The sequence below is a fragment of the Lutra lutra genome, chromosome 17 (genome assembly GCF_902655055.1).
Source record: "Lutra lutra chromosome 17, mLutLut1.2, whole genome shotgun sequence".
NCBI classification, from domain to species: Eukaryota; Metazoa; Chordata; class Mammalia; order Carnivora; family Mustelidae; genus Lutra; species Lutra lutra.
In genome coordinates, this window is record NC_062294.1 from 29,877,274 (window position 1) to 29,896,455 (window position 19,182).

At 40.2% G+C, this 19,182-nt stretch overlaps 2 protein-coding genes across 9 annotated transcripts in view; one reads left to right on the forward strand and one right to left on the reverse strand.

The window, feature by feature from the left end:
• Window positions 1–12,709, reverse strand: part of FTO (FTO alpha-ketoglutarate dependent dioxygenase) — a 375,155-nt gene extending 362,446 nt beyond the window's left edge. For all 3 annotated transcript variants that reach the window (XM_047712437.1, XM_047712439.1, XM_047712438.1), the window contains exon 1: window positions 12,515–12,709. In XM_047712437.1, coding sequence (XP_047568393.1) covers window positions 12,515–12,694 — 180 coding nt within the window. In that variant the 5' untranslated portion in view covers window positions 12,695–12,709. The remainder of the gene's footprint in view (window positions 1–12,514) is intronic.
• A 106-nt stretch (window positions 12,710–12,815) lies between these two features.
• RPGRIP1L (RPGRIP1 like) overlaps window positions 12,816–19,182 on the forward strand; it is a 94,568-nt gene continuing 88,201 nt past the window's right edge. The window contains exons 1-4 of one of the 6 annotated variants that reach the window (XM_047712431.1): window positions 12,816–12,922; window positions 14,744–14,853; window positions 15,940–16,031; window positions 17,813–17,957. In XM_047712431.1, coding sequence (XP_047568387.1) covers window positions 12,836–12,922; window positions 14,744–14,853; window positions 15,940–16,031; window positions 17,813–17,957 — 434 coding nt within the window. In that variant the 5' untranslated portion in view covers window positions 12,816–12,835. Of the gene's footprint in view, window positions 12,923–13,320; window positions 13,386–14,743; window positions 14,854–15,939; window positions 16,032–17,812; window positions 17,958–19,182 lie in introns of those variants that run through there. The other 5 variants (XM_047712433.1, XM_047712432.1, XM_047712434.1 and 2 more) reach the window with 5 other exon arrangements.

A 19,182-nucleotide genomic window follows, 5' to 3' on the forward strand; every position in this document is an offset into this window, starting at 1 on the left:
AGCAGAACTTTAAATCCACCTCTGAACTGTAACTTTAAGGTTCCAAAAGTACCACCTCAACTATAAAGTTCTTGTCCCCTAGAGGCTAGAAAGTCACACTTTAAATATAACTTTATCAAGAAATCTACCCTAATATACTAACAACTAGAAAACACACTAACCCTCGAGGGTAAACTAGCATCTTAAATTTGAAAGAGAGCACTAGAAAACCACTGCAGGCACTTGCTAAGCATGTGCTGAAAACAATCCTGTTTCTCAAAATTAATACCTGTACCTACACTTACGTCAAGTAATTTAAAATTCGTAAAGTATTTAACCCTTTTCCATTATTTCTTTCAGGTTCTGTTTCAGGTCTCACTGATGGAAAGCCTAATGACCAACAACAGGTGATGCTTTGGGGAATTCATTCATTCATTTGATGAATACGTATGGAATACTTAGAATGTTAAGCGCCAGGGAGAGAATGGGGAAATAACAAAACTAACCAGACAGGGTCTCCAGTTTCCTGAGGCATCAGTGTAAACACCAATAACCACGCTGCTAAACTTAGCCGCGGTGAAATCCAATTGGCAGCCAGCGAGCCAAAATGATCATTGTTAAGAGTCACACATAACCTGAATCAGACACTGGAGGCTCTCAACCATTCAATCTTTCTTTAACAGACACCTACTAATGTCTCCTGTGTGTAAGACACTCTGCTAGGGTATACGGAAGAGACAGAAGGATGAATCAGACACCAGTGCTGTCTTCAAAGAAGCTAATGGTTGTTTAAAGCATCTAAGACTTTTCTCAAATGGCAAATTTAGTCTTCAAACCCAAGGCTGATATGGTTAAGAAAGAGACCTGGAAATAATATAAAGTAACATGAATTCACAGTGACTCGATGGTTTAGCTAGTTAACTTTCCAAAGAAGGTATACAAAGTGGTTCGGAAGCCATACACAAGTAAGCTAACCCTTCTATCCAGAGAAGGCAATCAAAACTACAAAACGGTGACTGAAAGTTGACCCACGCACTGGAAGAGAGATCAAGCAAAAAAATAAAGAAAGACTTTTGTAGAAAAAAAAAAATCACAGAGTAGAATCTGCCAGGAGAAGTTTTAATTTTTTAAGTCCCCCGGTCCTTAGCCTCCACCAAAAATATTCTACATTTGGTTTCTTAAGTTAGCAACTCGTGGACTGGCAAAATAACCCAACGCTGAACTGGAAAATAAATAAATAAATAAATCTAAGCAAAAAGACCTAAGTACATACATAAAGAACAAACTGTTATTCAGTTATTATATTTACAACTCATTAGACCGTATAACTTAAGGTTTATCTTATTAAATGATATTAAGACAACTGCCACCAAAAACAGACTTTTTTAATGATATTTATTTGAAACAACAAGTTTATTCTGGATATATTCCTTCACTGATACAAATGTACATTACTTAAAATTATTATGTTCCTATTAAATGTATATAATCGTCTCAGTAACAAATCTAAATTGTTCCATGTTCAATATTTTTTAAAAAGATGATCTTACCCAAGACAACGTAAGAACCCTTGAAACTAGTTTGGATTTCAACATCTCCACCTTTTCGCTCCATGACTAAAGAATGGTTCTAACACCCTACCAAAATACCAACAGCATTTTTCACAGAACTAGAACAGAGAATCCTAAAATTTGTATGGAAACAAACAGAAAAAAAAAAAAAAAAAAAAACCTCCAAATAGTCAAAGCAATTTTTTTCTAAGATTTATTCATTTATTTGGGGGGGAAAGGGATGGGCAGAGGGAGGGAGAATCCCAAGGAGACTCCGCACTGAGCATGGAGCCCAGTATGGGGCTCGATCTCAGAAGTCTGAGACCCCAACTGGAGCCAAAACCAAGAACTGGACACTCAACCAACTGTGCCACTCAGGTGCCCCTCAGGTGCCCCTCAAAGCAATCTTGAAAAAGAAAAAGCTGGACATATCACAATTCCAGATTTCAAGTCATATGCAAAGCTGTACTTACCAAAAACACTATGGCACTGGCACAAAACAGACATATAGATCAATGGAACAGAATAGAAAGCCCAGAAATAAACCCATGATTATATGGTGAATTAATCTTTGACAAAGGAGGCAAAATAACGCAATGGGAAAAAGACAATCTCTTCACCAAACGGTGTTGGGAAAACTGGACGGCAACATGCAAAAGAATGAACTGGACCACTTTCTTACACCAAACACAAAAATAAATTCAAAATGGATTAATGACCTCAATGTGAGACCTGAAACCATAATAATCCTAGAAGAGAGCATAGGCAGTAATCTCTTTGACATGGGTCATAAGAACTTCCTTTTAGATGTGTCTCCTGAGGCAAGGGAAACAAAAGCAAACATAAACTATTGGGACTACATCAAGATAAAAAGCTTCTGCACAGCAAAGGAAACAATTGACAGAACTAAAAGATACCCAGGACATTGGGGTGGCTCAGTGTGTTAAGCATCTGCCTCCGCTCAGGTCATGACCCCAGGGTCCTAGAATCGAGTCCTGCATTGGGCTCGTTGCTCAGCAGAGAGCCTGTTCTCCCTCTGCCTGCTGCTCTCCCTGCTTGTCCTTTCACACTCTCTCGCTCTCTCTGGCAAATTTAATAAATAAATAAAACCTTTGGGGAAAAAAAAAAATGAAAAACGAAAAGATAACCTATTGAATGAGAGAAGATGTCTGCAAATAACATAACCACTAAAGGGTTAGTACCCAATATACATAAAAAACTTTTAAAACTCAACACCCAAAAAAACAAATAATCCAATTAAAAAATGGGCGGAAGACACGACAGACATTTCTCCAAAGAAGACATCCAGATGGCCAACAGACACATGAAAAGATGCTCAACATCACTGATCATCAGGGAAACCCAAAGCAAAACTACAATGAGATATTACCTCACACCTGTCAGAATGGCTAAAATCAACAACACAAGAAACAAGTGTTGACAAGAATGTGGGAAAAAAAAGAACCCTCTTGCACTGCTGGTGGGAATACAAGCTGGTACAGCCACTATGGAAAGCAATACGGAGATTCCTCAAAAAATTAAAATTAGAACTATCTTATGAGCCAGTAATCGCACTACTGGACAGTTACCCAAAAAATACAAAAACACTAATTCAAAGGGATACAGGCACCCCTATGTTTACAGCACCATCAATAGCCAAATTATGGAAACAGCCCAAGTGCCCACAGATAAACAGATAAAGAAGATGTGGTAGAGGAGCACTTGGCTGGCTCAGTCAGAAGAGCATGAAATTCTTAATCTCCAGGTCACAAGTTCAAGCCCACACTGGGCATGGAGGTTACTCCAAAAAAAAAAAAAAAAAAAAGAAAGAAAAATGTGGTGTAGCTATACAATGGAATATTATTCAGCCATTAAAAAGAGCAAAATCTTGCCATTTGCAACAACATGGATGAGCTACAGAGTGTAATGCTAAGCAAAACACAAGTCAGTCGGAAAAAAAAAATACCATATGATTTCACTCATGTGTGGAATTTAACAAAACAAAAGAAAAAAGGGGAAAAAAACAGACAAACCATAAAACAGACTCTGAAGTACAGAGAACAAACAGATGGTTACCAGAGGGGAAGTTGGGGGTGGGGGGGGTGTAACAGGTAAAGAGGATTAAGAGCACATTTACCATAATATACAGAATTACTGAATTACGGGGCACCTGGGTGGCTCAGTGGGTTAAAGCCTCTGCCTTCGGCTCAGGTCATGATCCCAGAGTCCTGGGATTGAGCCCCGCAACGGGCTCTCTGCTCAGCGGGGAGCCTGCTTCCTCCTCTCTCTCTGCCTGCCTCTCTGCCTGCTTGTGATCTCTCTCTGTCAAATAAATAAATAAAATCTTAAAAAAAAAAAAAAAAGAATTACTGAATTACTACACTGCACACCTGAAACTAATGTAACATTGTGTTAACCAAACTGGAATTAGGAAAAAGAACAGGTCTAATATTTCTGAACAACTTCTAAAGGAGTCTCAGGCCTCTCATAAGGATACATCCTTAGACAGATCTTAGGAATTCCATGACCCCAAGACGAGGTTAAACAATCTTCCTGAGGAAGGAATTCCAATGACCTCCATAGTACAATACATACTCCTTGCTCCATGATAAAACTCACCACTCTACTGTTTCCTTTCATGAAAAGGCAGCCAGTTCCAAGGAACCAAATCTGCCATATTTACCCACCTGTCCCTAGTCCCACGTATGCTACCTGGCACTTAACCAGATTCCTGATCTGAACCACAGAACACAGAAAATGGTTTGAATGACTATTTTCTCAATTCTCCCAAGAGCGGTACATAGTTTATACCATGTGGGATGCATAGAAGTCAGTAGAACCCCCAGTTGAGAAAATCTGTCCAGTTAGACAGCTGGTGCCCGTGTACTAAAGGAATATCCTGAACATAGGCTAAAATATCTACGGGATCAGATAGGTCGTAACTTTGATGCCAATGACATGATGGTGGTAACAACTACTTTTATTTTTAATATGGGCCAAGAATGTTCTAGGTGCTTTCCATATATCTCACTTAATCCTCACCATGACCATAAATATCACAATTTTGTAGGTGAAGAACATAAGGTTCAGGGCAATGAAACCGCTTGCCCCAAACAGTGACAGAGCAGGACTCGAATCCAGGATGCTAGCTCACAAGCCCCATACTCTGACCTGCTAACGGGCAAAGCTGGAGGGTGGCAAATGGAAAGTCCATTTCCCCTCTAAAGGGGCAGCCACTCTTCAGCTCCAGTGAGTGCAGGACAAAGCCCAGTGTCGCCAGAGTCTCGTTTTACCAGAAAGCTAGACAGATTTTTATCTCCACTTTGTATCAGAAAATAATTCAGAAAACTCTCAAACATAGTTTGGGCCAAGGAAAACACATCTACAGGCAGGACGAATATGTGAGATGTAAATGTGTGATCTCTAATGGCCCCTGTGTTTCTGCAAAAATATACATGCCGGAAATGCATAATGTGATTCTTCTCATCAGGAAGTATCAAGACAAATAAGAATACTGGGAGAGCATACAAAACAAACAGCCTGTACTCATCCCAAATGTCAACAATGCCTTACTCATCCCAAAAGTCAATGTCATGAAAGAAAGCATAAGGAACCAAATTAAGTAGACCAGATTAAAGGAGGTTAAAAGAAACTAAACATGTGACAATTACAGGCGATGTGTGGTCCTAGAATAGAACCTGGGCCAAGGAGGGGGAAAAAAAGCTATAAAAGATATTCTTAGGACAATTAGCAAAATTTACATATGGACTTTGGAATAAGAGTATTTTATCAATGTTAATTTTTTGAACGTGACAATGGACTATGTTTCTATACAACAAAATGTCCTTGTTCTTAGGAAATAAATGCTGAAGTATTCAGGGGTAAAAGAACATTGAGGTGTCTCCAACTTCCTCTGTAATGGTTCATTAAAAAAATAATATGGGTGCCTTGGGTGGCTCAGTGGGTTAAGCCTCTGCCTTCAGCTCAGGTCATGATCCCAGGGTCCTGGGATCAACCCCCGCATCAGGCCCTTTGCTCAGTGGGGAGCTCGTTTCTCCCTCTCCCTCTGCCACTCCCTGGTTCATGCTCACTCGCTCTCTAATAAATAAATAAAATCTCTAAAAACAATAGTAATAATAATAATGGTTCATGTGTGTATATATAGGAAGAGAGAAAGCAAAAAAACAAATGTGGCAAGATGTTAACAAGTTGTGCATCTGCACAGTAGGCCGGTGAGGGCTCTCTGTGCTACTCTTGCTGCTCTTCTGTGAATTTTAAATTATTTTCAAATAACAAATGAGGTCATCTGTGAAAAGCAAAAACATGGGGGCAACCCTGTATCAGTAGAGGGCCCTTTGGACAATAGCACTCATTCCAAGTGGAATCTACTGTGTCCCTGGCAGGGGCCAAACCTCATCACGCTGGACACTCACGGGAATGCACACTAGAAGCCATGTTTGACGCCATTTTCTGGCAGGAGAAACTGAAGCATGGGCAGCCAACCGTCCATCCCAGCGGCAAGGAAATTTTAAAGGCCATGGTTCCAACTGGGACCACCAAATACTGATCGGGACCATGCCACTGTATGTCTTACAAGAAAAATTCATTTTAAAAATGCATGAATAGGGGCGCCTGGGTGGCTCAGTGGGTTGAAGCCTCTGCCTTCAGCTCGGGTCATGATCCCAGGGTCCTGGGATCAAGCCCCGCATCGGGCTCTCTGCTCCGCAGGGAGCCTGCTTCCTCCTTTCTCTCTCTGCCTGCCTCTCTGCCTACTTGTGATCTCTGTCTGTCAAATAAATAAATAAAATCTTTAAAAAAGAAAATGCATGAATATGCTTTGGTGCATTCTTAGGCTTTAACACAGATTAAATAAACGTGATGTGGAAAAGCTAGATAATATTTAGTCCAGCCTTTGCATTCACCCTCCGGACTTGGACGCTGTATAAAAGTCTACAGCCTAAGCAATCACAAGAAAAAAACACAATCTCAGTTACTTCAAAGAGAAAAGAAAAACCAAAAGTATTATTTACCCATTATGGGGATGATCGAGTTCAATTTAAAAAGCAAACAAGAAATCTTTGTGACCTTGGGATAGGTAACGATTTCATAGATATAACACAAAAAGCATTAATCATAAAAAGCAATATCAATAAATTAGACCTTTATCAAAATTAAGTACTTTTGCTCTTCAAAAAACCATTTAGTAAACTAAAAGACTGGAAAACTATGTTCACAGTACATACCATCGACAAAGAACTGACACTTAGAAAATAAAAACAACTCGTAACACTTACTATTAAGAAGAAAACCAGCTCAAAAGATAGGCAGAAGATTTGTACAGACACCTCACAAAAACAAATAGATACATGGTCAATAAACACATGACAAACTCAGCATCATTACACGTTAGGGAAATGAAAATCAAAGCCACAAGAAGCGCCCCCTGGGTTGGTTAAGCACCTGCCTTCTGCTCCAGTCATGATCCCAGGGTCCTGAGATGGAGCTCAGTGTCTGGCTCTCTGCTCAGCAGGGAGCCTGCTTCTCCCTCTCCCCGCTCATGCTCTCTCTCACATACTCACTTTATCCCAAATAAATAAAATCTTTTAAAAAAAATTTTAAAGCCACTATGAGATATACCTCACATAGTCCAAGATGGCTAAAATCAAAAAAATAGTAACAGGAGGTGACAAGTATGTGAAGAAATTGAAACCCTGGGGCGCCTGGGTGGCTCAGTGGGTTAAAGCCTCTGCCTTCGGCTCAGGTCATGATCTCAGGATCCTGGGATCGAGCCCCACATTGGGCTCTCTGCTCAGCAGGGAGCCTGCTTCCCCCTCTCTCTCTCTCTGCCTGCCTCTCTGCCTACTTGTGATCTCAGTCTCTGTGTCAAATAAATAAATAAAATCTTTAAAAAAAAAAAAAGAAATAAAGAAAGAAATTGGAACCCTCAAGCATTGCTGGTAGAAACAAAATGGCGCACCCACATTGGAAAACAATGTCTTAGTCCATTCGGGCTACTCTAACAAAATACCACAGACTGCATGGCTTATAAACAGAAATGTGTTGCTCATAGTTCTGGAGGCTGGAAGTCCAAGATTTTGGTACCAGCATGGTCGGGTTCTAGGGAGGACTCTCTTCCACGCTGAAGACATTTGGAGTTTGAAGATTCCAAACTTCTGTGTCCTCGCATGGCAGAAGAGATGAGGAGCTCTCTCAGGCCTTTTTCATAAAGGCCCTAATCCCATTCCTAATCATCTAATCACTTCCAAAAGGCCCTACCTCCCAATACCATGACCTTGGGGATTAGGGTTTCAACATAAAAATCTGGGGAGGACTCAAACCTTCAGACCAAAGAAACAGTACAGCAGTCTCTTAAAATGTTAAATACAGGGGCGCCTGGGTGGCTCAGTGGGTTAGGCCTCTGCCTTCGGCTCCAATCATGATCTCAGGGTCCTGGGATCGAGCCCAGCATAGAGCCCCACATCAGGCTCTCTTCTCAGCAGGGAGCCTGCATCCCCTTCTCTCTCTGCCTGCCTCTCTGCCTACTTGTGATCTCTGTCTGTCAAATAAATAAATAAAATCTTTTAAAAAAAAATAAAAGTTAAATACAGATTTACCATGTGACCAGCAATTCCACTCCTAGGCCTCTACCCAAGAGAAAGGAAAATACGTGTCCGTACGAAAAGGAGAATATGAATGTTCACAGCAGCATTTTTAATAATAGCCAAAAAGGATAAAAAACCCATATAGCCATCAATTGGAGAATGGATTAAATAAAAGATGGTATAGTCATACATTGGAATACGATACTATTTAATAATAAACAGGAACAAAGTATTGGATGAAAGAAACCAAACACAAAAGATCAACATATTGTCTGACTCCATTTACATGAAATCTCCAGAAAAGGCAACTTTGGAGAACAGAGAATGATCAGTGGCTGCCTAGGGACAAGAGGTGGAATGGAGAATAACCGACAAACGAATATACATCTTCTTTGGGAGATGATGGAAATGTTCCAAAATGAAATTATGGTGATTATTGCACAACTCTGTGAATATTTTAGAAATCACTGAATTGTACCCTTAAAACATACCCTTAAAAGAGGTATGTTTTATAGTACATAAGTTATACATCCAAAGCTTTTTAAAAAAATACTCAGCTTCATTAGTCATCACTGAGATGCAAATTAAAGCCACGAGGAGATGTCACTACACAGCCACTAGAATGGCTAAAATTTTAAAGACTGACAATACTAAGTATCAGTGGGGACACGGAACAACTAGAATTCTCATACACAGCTGAGGAAGATATAAAATGGTGTACTGGGTGTGAATAACATCCCCCGAGATGGTATGTCCAATCTTAACCCACGGTTGTTGTAAATGTGATCTTATTTGGAAAAAGGGTCTTTGTAGATGTAATTACACTGAGGATCCTGAGATTAAGATCATCCTGGATTTAGGGTAAGCCCTAAATATAACGACCAGTGTCTTTACTAGAGAAAGGAGAGGGAGATTTCACACACACACACACACACACAAAACACCGAGAAGGTGGCCGTGGGAACACAGAAGCCAACTGGTTTGCTGCCCAAACCAAGAAATACCGGAGTTACCAGAAACTAAAAGAAGCAAGAAAGGATTCTCCCCCTAGAGCCTGCAGAGAGAGACCATGACCTGTGAAAACCTCGCATCCAGACTTACCTTTAGAACTAAGAGAGAATAGGGGCACCTGGGTGGCTCAGTGGGTTAAAGCCTCTGCCTTCAGCTCAGGTCATGATCTCAGGGTCCTGGGATTGAGCCCCACATAGGGCTCTCTGCTCAGCAGGAAGCTTGCTTCTCCCTGTCTCTCTCTGCCTACTTGTGATCTCTGTCTGTCAAATAAATAAAATCTTTAAAAAAAAAAAAAGAACTAAGAGAGAATAAATGTCTGTTGCTTTAAGACACCAAGTCTATGGGAACTTGCTCAGGCAGCCCTAGGAAAACTAATGCAAGTGGCAGAATCACTTTGGCAGTTTCTTACATAGAACTGAGCAATTGGATTGCTGAGTGCTTATCCGAAAGAAACAAAGACAAAGACTTATATGCGAATGGTCATAGCAGCTTTTTTACATAATCAGCCCCAAACCAGAAACCATCCAAATGTACTTCAGCAACAGGTGAATGAATTAATATGTGGTAAAACCATACAGTAAATCATCACTCAGCAATAAAAAGGAATGAACTACTAATACACAGGACAACATGAATGAATCTCAAAAATCTCAAAAATGCTGAGTGGAAGTAGACAGACTCAACAGTACACACAGTTTGTTTCCATTTATATGAAATCCTAGAAAACACAGACTCGTCTACAGTAACAGAAAACATTACTGATGGCTGCTTGGGAGTCAAGGTGGGGGAGACACTGACCGCAAATCAAGATGAAATTTCTAGAAGGGATTGAAAGGTTCTCTATGTCAACTATGATGGTGGTGTCACAAGTGTATACACCTGTCACAACTCGTCAAATTGTATACTATAAATGCGTGCAAATTATTGTACATAAATTATACCTCAATAAAGTCAATTAGAAAATAAGAAAGTTCATGAATAACTGACCATTTTCCGTTTAACCTTTATTTTTTTTTTTTAAAGATTTTATTTATTTATTTGACAGACAGAGATCACAAGTAGGCAGAGAGGCAGGCAGAGAGAGAGAGGAGGAAGCAGGCTCCCTGCTGAGCAGAGAGCCCGATGCGGGGCTCGATCCCAGGACCCTGGGATCATGACCTGAGCCGAAGGCAGAGACTTTAACCCACTGAGCCACCCAGGCGCCCCTCCGTTTAACCTTTAAAACTTAATTGCCTATACTTTGTTCTAACCAGTAACATGTTCATATGCAAATTTAAATAAGTATCAAAGGAATTCTTTAAAGTAAAGTGGAAGACAACTTGCTCTACCAATTCAACGTGTTTCACATGTTGAAAGTGGAAAAAAGCTTTGAGTCAGAAGACCTAGTTCTGAGTTCCACACAGTCCTAGTTCCACACAGCAACCAAGTGGCCTTGGGCAAGTCATGATTTCCTCAAGCCTTGGTTTCCACTCCATAAATGTGGATGACATGAGTCATTATCTCACAGGCAAAGGGTAAGGTTGCAGTAGAGTAAAAGCTCCTTTGCACAGGGATTCTATCTTAGTTTAAGTCATAATTCCAGTGTCTAGCAAATAATGGACGCTCAATAAATCAACAGAATGAGTAACATAAACGTAAAGCTAAAAGGTGAGAAAGACAACATACACAATGCCATTGGGTGACATTCATCTCTTTCTCAGCACTGTTGTAGACTAATTCAGAAGGATCCTCTCCTCTCTGAATCCATCTTTAATATATTGTCCATATCACAGGCAGACTCTAGCATGAAAACTTCAGGTCCCTGGTGAAACCTTGTTATAACTCAGGTCATTATAGGACAGATTTTGTATATATATTTTTTAATATTTCATGTATTTATTTGAGAGAGAGTGAGAGCAAGCAAGGTCACAGAAGGAGAGGGAGAAGCAGACTCACAACTGAACAGAGCCCGATGCGGGGATCGATCCCAGGACCCCAACATCATGACCTGAGCTAAAGGCAGATGCTTAACCAACTGTGCCCACCCAAACACCCCCAGATTTTATATTTTAAATCCACAGAAGTACTGCCCTAAGACAAACTCACTTGTACAATTCTAAATTCTACAAGCGCAAGAATTGTGTCTGTTTTAGTTCCCATTGGTCCTTACTTCTAATATTTGCCTAATACAGAGTAGACAACACAGCAGCATGGGTAAAGGCTATGTAACCAGATAAAGCAGGAAAGAGGGCCTTTTAAGAAGGACAAAGTGGCTGATGGGTAGAGAACAGGGAGAGTGTCATGTCTCATGAGGCTGTAGGAACACGCAGGGTCCAAACCATGAAGGACATTGTACGCCATGTGAAGTCTTCTCTTTCTCCGAAGAGCAACAGAACATCATGGAAGATTTTTAAACAGGTGGTTGACAGAGGGGGGAGGAAGGAAAAGGACATAATTAGATTTGCACTTTGAAAAGATCACTCTCCATAGTGTGCAAGAGACTGGCTGTGTGGAAGAAAGAGGACAAGGGAGTTGTTAGGGTGTAGAATAAGAGTAGACCAATACAGAGACTATTGCGACATCCATTAAAGAGATAATGGAAACTTGGTCCTAGGTGGTGGAGCCAGAAAAAGTGGACATGTCACAGACATGTGTAAACAAACCAACAGAACTTGATTTGGGAAGTGAGAGAAAGGAAAACACTCAATTCTTCTGAACCTTAAGTCTTCATCCGTAAAACAGGACTGTTATTACCCCATCTGCATAACATCTATCTGCTATGGTAACAACATGAAATACTATAAATTTTACCAACTTAACGTAGATCCTGAGATGTAATAAATGCTTTAAAAAAAAAAAAAAAGGAAGTCACCATAGATATTATTATTGCCACCCATGGAATTGCAACTACCAGTAGCGGAACCCCAAAGGTGGAAAACAGGATTGTAGTTAGATTCATCTCCTCTGTGCTGAAGACACAGATCACAACAGGCAGCCACTGAGACAACTGTTCCCAATAAACACATCTGATCGCACAGATACTTCATCTGAACCAATCTCAGTCCTAGGAAACCATTACTAAGAGAAAGAACAATTGTGATGATCACAGTTCGGTAAACTGAGGCATCAGGGTAGCTACAAAGACCAAGAAAAGCAGGGAAAGGAAATGGGTGTCGTGATTCTCACCGGTGAGCAGATCCAACACGACTAGGCCCGCATCCTGACCAGCATGAATGTGTATCCCCCAATGTCTCTGGTTCCCTTACTGACAAGGCCCTGTCATCCCTTAGCTTAAGACTGTGAGTCCGCTGGCTATGCAACCAAGCCCTTCCGGCTCCCGGCCCCTAGCTACAAGTACACGAAGGATCCCAGACCGCGGAGAGGCCGACATACCTTAGCTTCGCGCTCTCGTTCCTCGGCGGTCGGGGTCCGCTTCATGCTGCCGCTACAGCCGTCTTCGCCACTGCTAGACGCGTAGATCCCTCTCCCTGGACCCCGCCTCCTGCTTGTAGTTCTCTCGGCATCCTGCTCCCGCCCAGCGCCGTTCTCCGTCAGATCCAAGAGAACTACCATTCCCAAGATGCAAGGCGGCGAAGCTCGAGAGCGCCTCGGGGTTTGGGGCACGAGAATTTCCCAGGGCCGAAATCTACGCAGCGAGCGGGCGGGTTAGAGCAGGAGCAAAACTACATTTCCCAGGAGGCAACGGAGCCTGCCATGTTTTTCCCGTGCTCCTCTCCGCCAGGCGCCCAACACGCCGTCGGCGCTATAGCAACGGTAGCTAGCCGCGGGGAGAGAGTGGCGGTGAGTACTCCGGGGAAGTCGAGGGGGGCGGAGGTGGCCCACCCTCTACGTGCAGCACGGGTCGGGGTCCTGGGGTCTGCCCTATGTCCTAGAGAAGGCCTTAGAGTTCTGCTCGCGTGAAAAGCAGCCCGACACGAGACACCACATACCCAGGCCTGAATCACAGCCCGCCCATTATCCCCACGCCCAGCACCGGTTTGAAATTTTACATCCTACCCTGAAATCCTAGGTGATGAAAGTTGATCATTGCCGTGCCTATCCAAGTACCTCAAGTAGAAGGGCACATAAACACAGTTCTTTCATTACCCTGGTTGAAGGGTTGGTTGGTAGACCCTTAAGCCTCCTGAATGGCCTATTGTTTGCTTAATTATTTATAATTATTTGTTCATCGTCTGGTTACCCCCATAGCCTATTACCTACATAAAGACGGAGTTCCTGTTTACCGTGTTAGTCTCAATGCCAGGTATTCATTTAATCATGAAGTAAATATTAATCTCGGTGCCCGCCTTGCCCCAGACACTGTTTCCTACCGCTGTGAATAGGACTGATACCCGTCCCGAGATGCTTATACCTTATTAGTGGAGACGAAGTAGAAATGAGCTAGTGAACAAATAAGAAATTTTAGGTAATGATGATTGTTACGACGGAAATAAACAGTGATGACTTTGGGAGGAAGAGTACTCTGACAGAGGGTGATCAGGGAAAGCATCTCTGAGGAAGTGACATTTGAGCTGAACCCCAAAGAATGAGGAGCCAGCTGATGCAAAGGCTTTGAGCAAGACGAGGGTACCAGGGCTTTGAGGAACCTAAAGGAATGTTGAGTGAGCATGGTGAGCAAGGAGGGATAACATTAGTTGATGTCGAAGATACGTAACAGCATTGCACAGGGTTTGTTTATCTCGGCGCTCTTAACATTTGGGGCCACATAATTCTTTGTTGTGGTTCCTGTGCACTGCAGGACATTTAACATCGTCTCTGGCCTCTAGACGCCAGTAACACTGCCTTCCACCTTCCCAGTCAAGACAATCAAAAATATGACCAGACAACCCCTACTTAAATGTGTGACCTTGGACAAGTTACCAAAGCTGCCTCTTGGTTTTTTTGTTTTTGTTTCTTTTTTTCATTTGTAAAGTAGGAATCATTTGAGTAACAACCTCATAGGGATATTGTGAGATACTTGATTAATGCACATTAACGGAGCACTTAGAAGAGCCCCTGGCCCATTTTAGTAAGCATTCAGTAAATGTTAATCCCACTACCATTATTATGAAAGCTACTGTAACTCTATCATGGCGGAGTTACCATTTTCACAAGTGTCCTGTGTTTAAACTGCTTGATGCTTTGGTTCCCAAAACTGATCGTTCCTGTAGCAGTGTTGCCAAAAGAAGTAGGAGGTGATCTCTCAAGTATATGTCTGTTCGTTGTTTAATGCCACAACTGAATGCAGTGGTTCTCCACCTTTGTCGAGTTATAATAAAGGTTAGGAGCCCTTTTCCTAAAGATATTGCATATACACATAGACGCATACAAGATGTTATAAACCATCTCTTGGGTCTACAGACCCTCAAGCTCCATGAATTCCATTCATTCAGCAACTATTTAGCAAATGCCTGCTATCTGCCAAGCTCTGTGTTGGCCTCTGAGAATACCATACAGAGGTGCAGAAGGCAAATAAGCTGGGTATTCTCTTGGACTTTACATTCTAGGCCCAACATTCTAGAGATTGAGAAGCTCTGCCGTAGGGCACCTTCACTTTGTTTGCATTTGGCTCTTGGGGTGGTTTGAAATAAAATACAAAGTCTTTTTTTTCCCATATCCTAGACATGCACAGACCATTTATATCCGCGTACAAAACTGAGTTACTATGGTGCATCTCTGAAGAATAGAAACTGTAAAGACGCCAGAATTAACTGGACAGATTGTATGTTGAGGTAGGAAGCCCTGGGACTAGGCCTTATGGCAACAAAGAAAGGACAGAACAAAAACAAATTCAGCTAGTCAATTTATGAAACATCTTTCACAAAACTGGGACCTACCCATTCATTTGTACACCAAGTTAAAAATTAATATTCAAGTAATACTGACATCCCAGGCAAATGGGCTAACTGCTCTTGATTTACCCTCTCACTCTTAGAATAACTCTATAAGATACCTCTTCTCCATTTTTTTAAAGTTAAGGAACTGTGGCAACTGGCTGGCTCAGTTTTCAGTAAAGCACGTGACTTTTGATCTCGGGGCCACGAGTTTGTGTTGGGGGTAGAGTTTACTTAAAAAAAAATATATATAGGGGCGCCTGGGTGGCTCAGTGGGTTAAGCTTCTGCCTTCAGCTCAGGTCATGATCTTGGGGTCCTGAGATCGAGCCCCGCAACAGCTCCCTGCTCAGTGGGGAGCCTGCTTCCCCCTCTCTCTCTCTGCCTGGCTCTCTGCCTACTTGTGATCTCTGTCTGTCAAATAAATAAAATCTTTAAAAATAAAATAAAAATAAAAAATAATATATATGTGTGTGTGTATATATATGAAAGTAAAATGACTTTTTCAAAAAAAAATAAAATTAAGGAACTGAAACTCAGCGAGATTAGGTGACTTGACTAGCTGTAAATAATAGAACAAGCATTTGAATCAGGTTTTTCGACTAGGTTTTTTCCAAGATACCTACTTGCTTTGGGGGATAGAAGGGAGTGGGGGATGGAGAGGAAGTGTTTCTTAAATTTGGGGTAATTGTTTTTGTTCAGATCAAGAAATTAAAAAAGAAGGAAGAATGATAATCTTACCTCATTTCTTAAGCAAACTATAGGAAACTATATACTTAAACTATAGGAAATTTATGTTGAAAGGAACACTGATTGAATGTAGTATTACTTTTAAAAGAGAAGCTTTCCCCTTCTTCAAGCAGCACATGTGGGCAATAGATGTCTGTTAGAATCATAATGCTTTATTCATTTTATTTGGTTCTTTCCATTGCATAGTTAACATTATATGTTGGAAGGATTTTATTTGAATTTTCTTTTCTCCACAGACAGGCCATGTCTCGTCCCACTGATGAGACGGCAGGAGACCTGCCTGTGAAAGATATAGGTCTAAACCTCTCTGGAATGGGAGGGTTACAAGGTATGGCCAGCTGTTATTTATTATCGTTATGAACTTTGATCAGTAACTTCTTTTCTTTTAATTTAAAGTATTTCTGATATCCTTACAAACGAAGCCATTTAAGTAACTATATAGCTCTTGATTGGACTAAACAGGAACATGGAGAGTTTAGAACAACATATGGTATTTTACTGCATGCATCAATTATCAACAGCTCATAGAAAATGTAAAATCCCCCTGTTCTGATAAAGAATTGTTATAAATCATCTTTTTAAAATTCCACACGTGAGTAGAAACTAGACAGAGAGTATCAAGCCTCCAAACTGAATTGTCTGGTTTAAATCACATTCACCATTAAAATTTTTCTTTATGTTTAAATTTTATAGGGGAGGAAATGCCGTATTTAAAAATTTTTGCCTTTCAAGTAGAGTATCTCAAAATGGCTTGTTTATCCAAGTGATACTGACTTTGTTTTATCAAATTAATATACATTAAAGGTTTCCTTTATCCTTTAATCACTTAGTGGTTACCCTAGAGCTAAAATATCACTTTCAAATTGAGAATGAGAAATACTGCTTTGAGGAACAATTAGAGTGTAGAGCTGTGTTTTTGTTTGTGTATACAACGTGTCAGTACTGCTGTCATGCTACTGCATTTGTCATTAAGACGGCTGTTTTATAAAATATATTCCACTAAGGTGTCTTACTACCCCCGTTAATTAGAACAATTCAACAGGCAACCTTGAACTACCACAGAAAGGTGGTCAATGCGTTGTTCATTGACTGTACAGATTTTATTTTTGAAAGTAAAAAGTATGTGTTAGCTTTGCTTTAGATCTTTGGTGGAGTACCAGGTATTCACATACAAATAAATGTTAATTGTGTAAAGCTGTTTATTCGAATTCGCTACCTTAAGTTAAATTCTTGCCCTCAGTAACCCACCATAGGGGCTTTAACCTTTGTCCATTTGTTGATTCTTTTGGATGATGATTGCAAATTAGTGACATGGAAAATACTAAATTTAAGCATACGTAAAAAATCATATACTCAGGCTAAAAGGTATGAAAGTCCTTTAAAAATATTTAAGAAAGTTTATAAATGATTTGTGAAGGTTTGTTGTTTGTACTTGCAAATTTTACAGTTTATTTTCTAGAACCCAGAACCCATACATAGGTCTGAAAAATATCTTATGTTCACCAAATTATTGTTAAAACTCTTACCTCTGGGGGCGCCTGGCTGGCTCAGTGGGTTAAAGCGTCTGCCTTGGTCTCAGAGTCCTGGGATCGAGCCCCACATCGGGCTCTCTGCTCAGCAGGGAGCCTGCTTCCTCCTTTCTCTCTGCCTGCCTCTCTGCCTACTTGTAATCTCTGTCAAATAAATAAATAAAATCTTAAAAAAAAAAAAAAAAAAAAAAACTCTTACCTCTGTAAAAAAAAAAAAGCTTTTAGATAATCTGACTTCTAATTTATTTTTTTCAACATTGAGCATATAAGTTGAAAGGTCTTATTGAATCAGACTTCCCTCTTACATTCTTAAAGAATGGTTATTTAAATACCATTTTGAATGGATATTGTTATTACTCAAATCCTTAATATTGCATGTAAACTTTTAATAGAAAAGATTATTATTCTCCTCTCTGATTGGTGATATAAACAATGCTATAACATTTTCTAAAACAATCTTATTTGTGGGTCACAAAGTAAAAGAGATGAGTGCATCGGAGATTATATTAATATCAACAGTTACAATTTTTAGAGACTATTTTAAGTAATCCCACTATTAATTACCTTGGCATTTTTACAGAAACTTCAACAACACGGACAATGAGGTCTCGCCAGGCAGTGTCACGTATCAGTCGTGAGGAACTGGAAGACAGATTTTTGCGTCTGCATGATGAGAACATTTTGCTTAAACAGCATGCCCACAAGCAAGAGGATAAAATTAAAAGGTTATGATAAAAAGCTTTTAGCTTTTTCTCCTGACACTGTAAAGTTTGGAGGATATGCTTTTTTACAAACTTAATTGAAAACTCCACCTGGAATCTTTTTTGGAACAAGGCAGGTTGTAAATAAATACAATTTTTAAAAATGGAAAATCTTACAAACTAGAATAATAAACCAAAAAGATGATGAGTGTTTATTATGTCTGAAGTTGCTATTTGAAAGAAAGATCTAATAGCGAAGAGTGCCATGAGTATAGCATGTCTATAAATAACTTCTGGTTTAATACTTATAGTTTAATAAGCAAATGGCCAAAGCATCTGTTTTTTAAATGCCTTAGTTTAAAATGAAATTTTGAAAAAGTAATTAGCTATTCTGACTTGTTAGAATGCATGTTCCATTAAGGTTTGGAGTTTACTAATGAAAACATCACTTCAAATATCTGGAACATATTTAACTTTGCTTGAATGAGTCTAGAATCTCTATTTCATAGAGTCCCTACTGTTTCTGAAGAAACATTGTCCCCTGATTTGTGTGCATAAAATTTTTGCTGGGATAACTTCTTAAGAGTAGATAGTCTTTCATTCCTTCTTGTTCAAAAACACTTAGACTATCTTCTGAATGTGTGGCATTAAAAACAAAAACGTACCTTCCCATTTGTAAGCTTCAACAGGCCTGTATTCATATTCATGTTCTAGGTTAAATGAAAAGCTGAGATAGCTATGGAAGAAAGAAGATAGGGGAGTCAGGCAGGGGTGGGGGCTTAGAATGCATCCTAAAGGGGTGATTCTAGTTCAGGTTCTACTCGGTAGACTTTGTTTTAATGACCCACTGACCTGCTGTGTTTGGGGGCTTTTACTTTGAGTTCATTTTTGAGTCATGATAGTGTCTTTTTTCAAAACCTGTGACTCACTTGCCTGATTCATATTCTGACCAGTAACACACACATGTCCTATCAGAATGAGGAATGTACGCTATGACCACTAAACAATTTTTTTTTCCTTTGTAAGCCTAATTGGTCAGTAAAATAATTGAATTCACAACCTTGACCTCATTAGTAATTTGTCCTAGCCAGAAAATATAAAACAACCTAATAATGAGTCATGTAGTTTAATGAAAAAAGGACTCGGCTAGGAGTCAAGCTGTATGCATGTGTTCTATTATTTCTCTGCCACCGGCCTATGGTATTACATCCAAGCCATTTAACCTCCTGGGATGTTATTTTACTTAGCC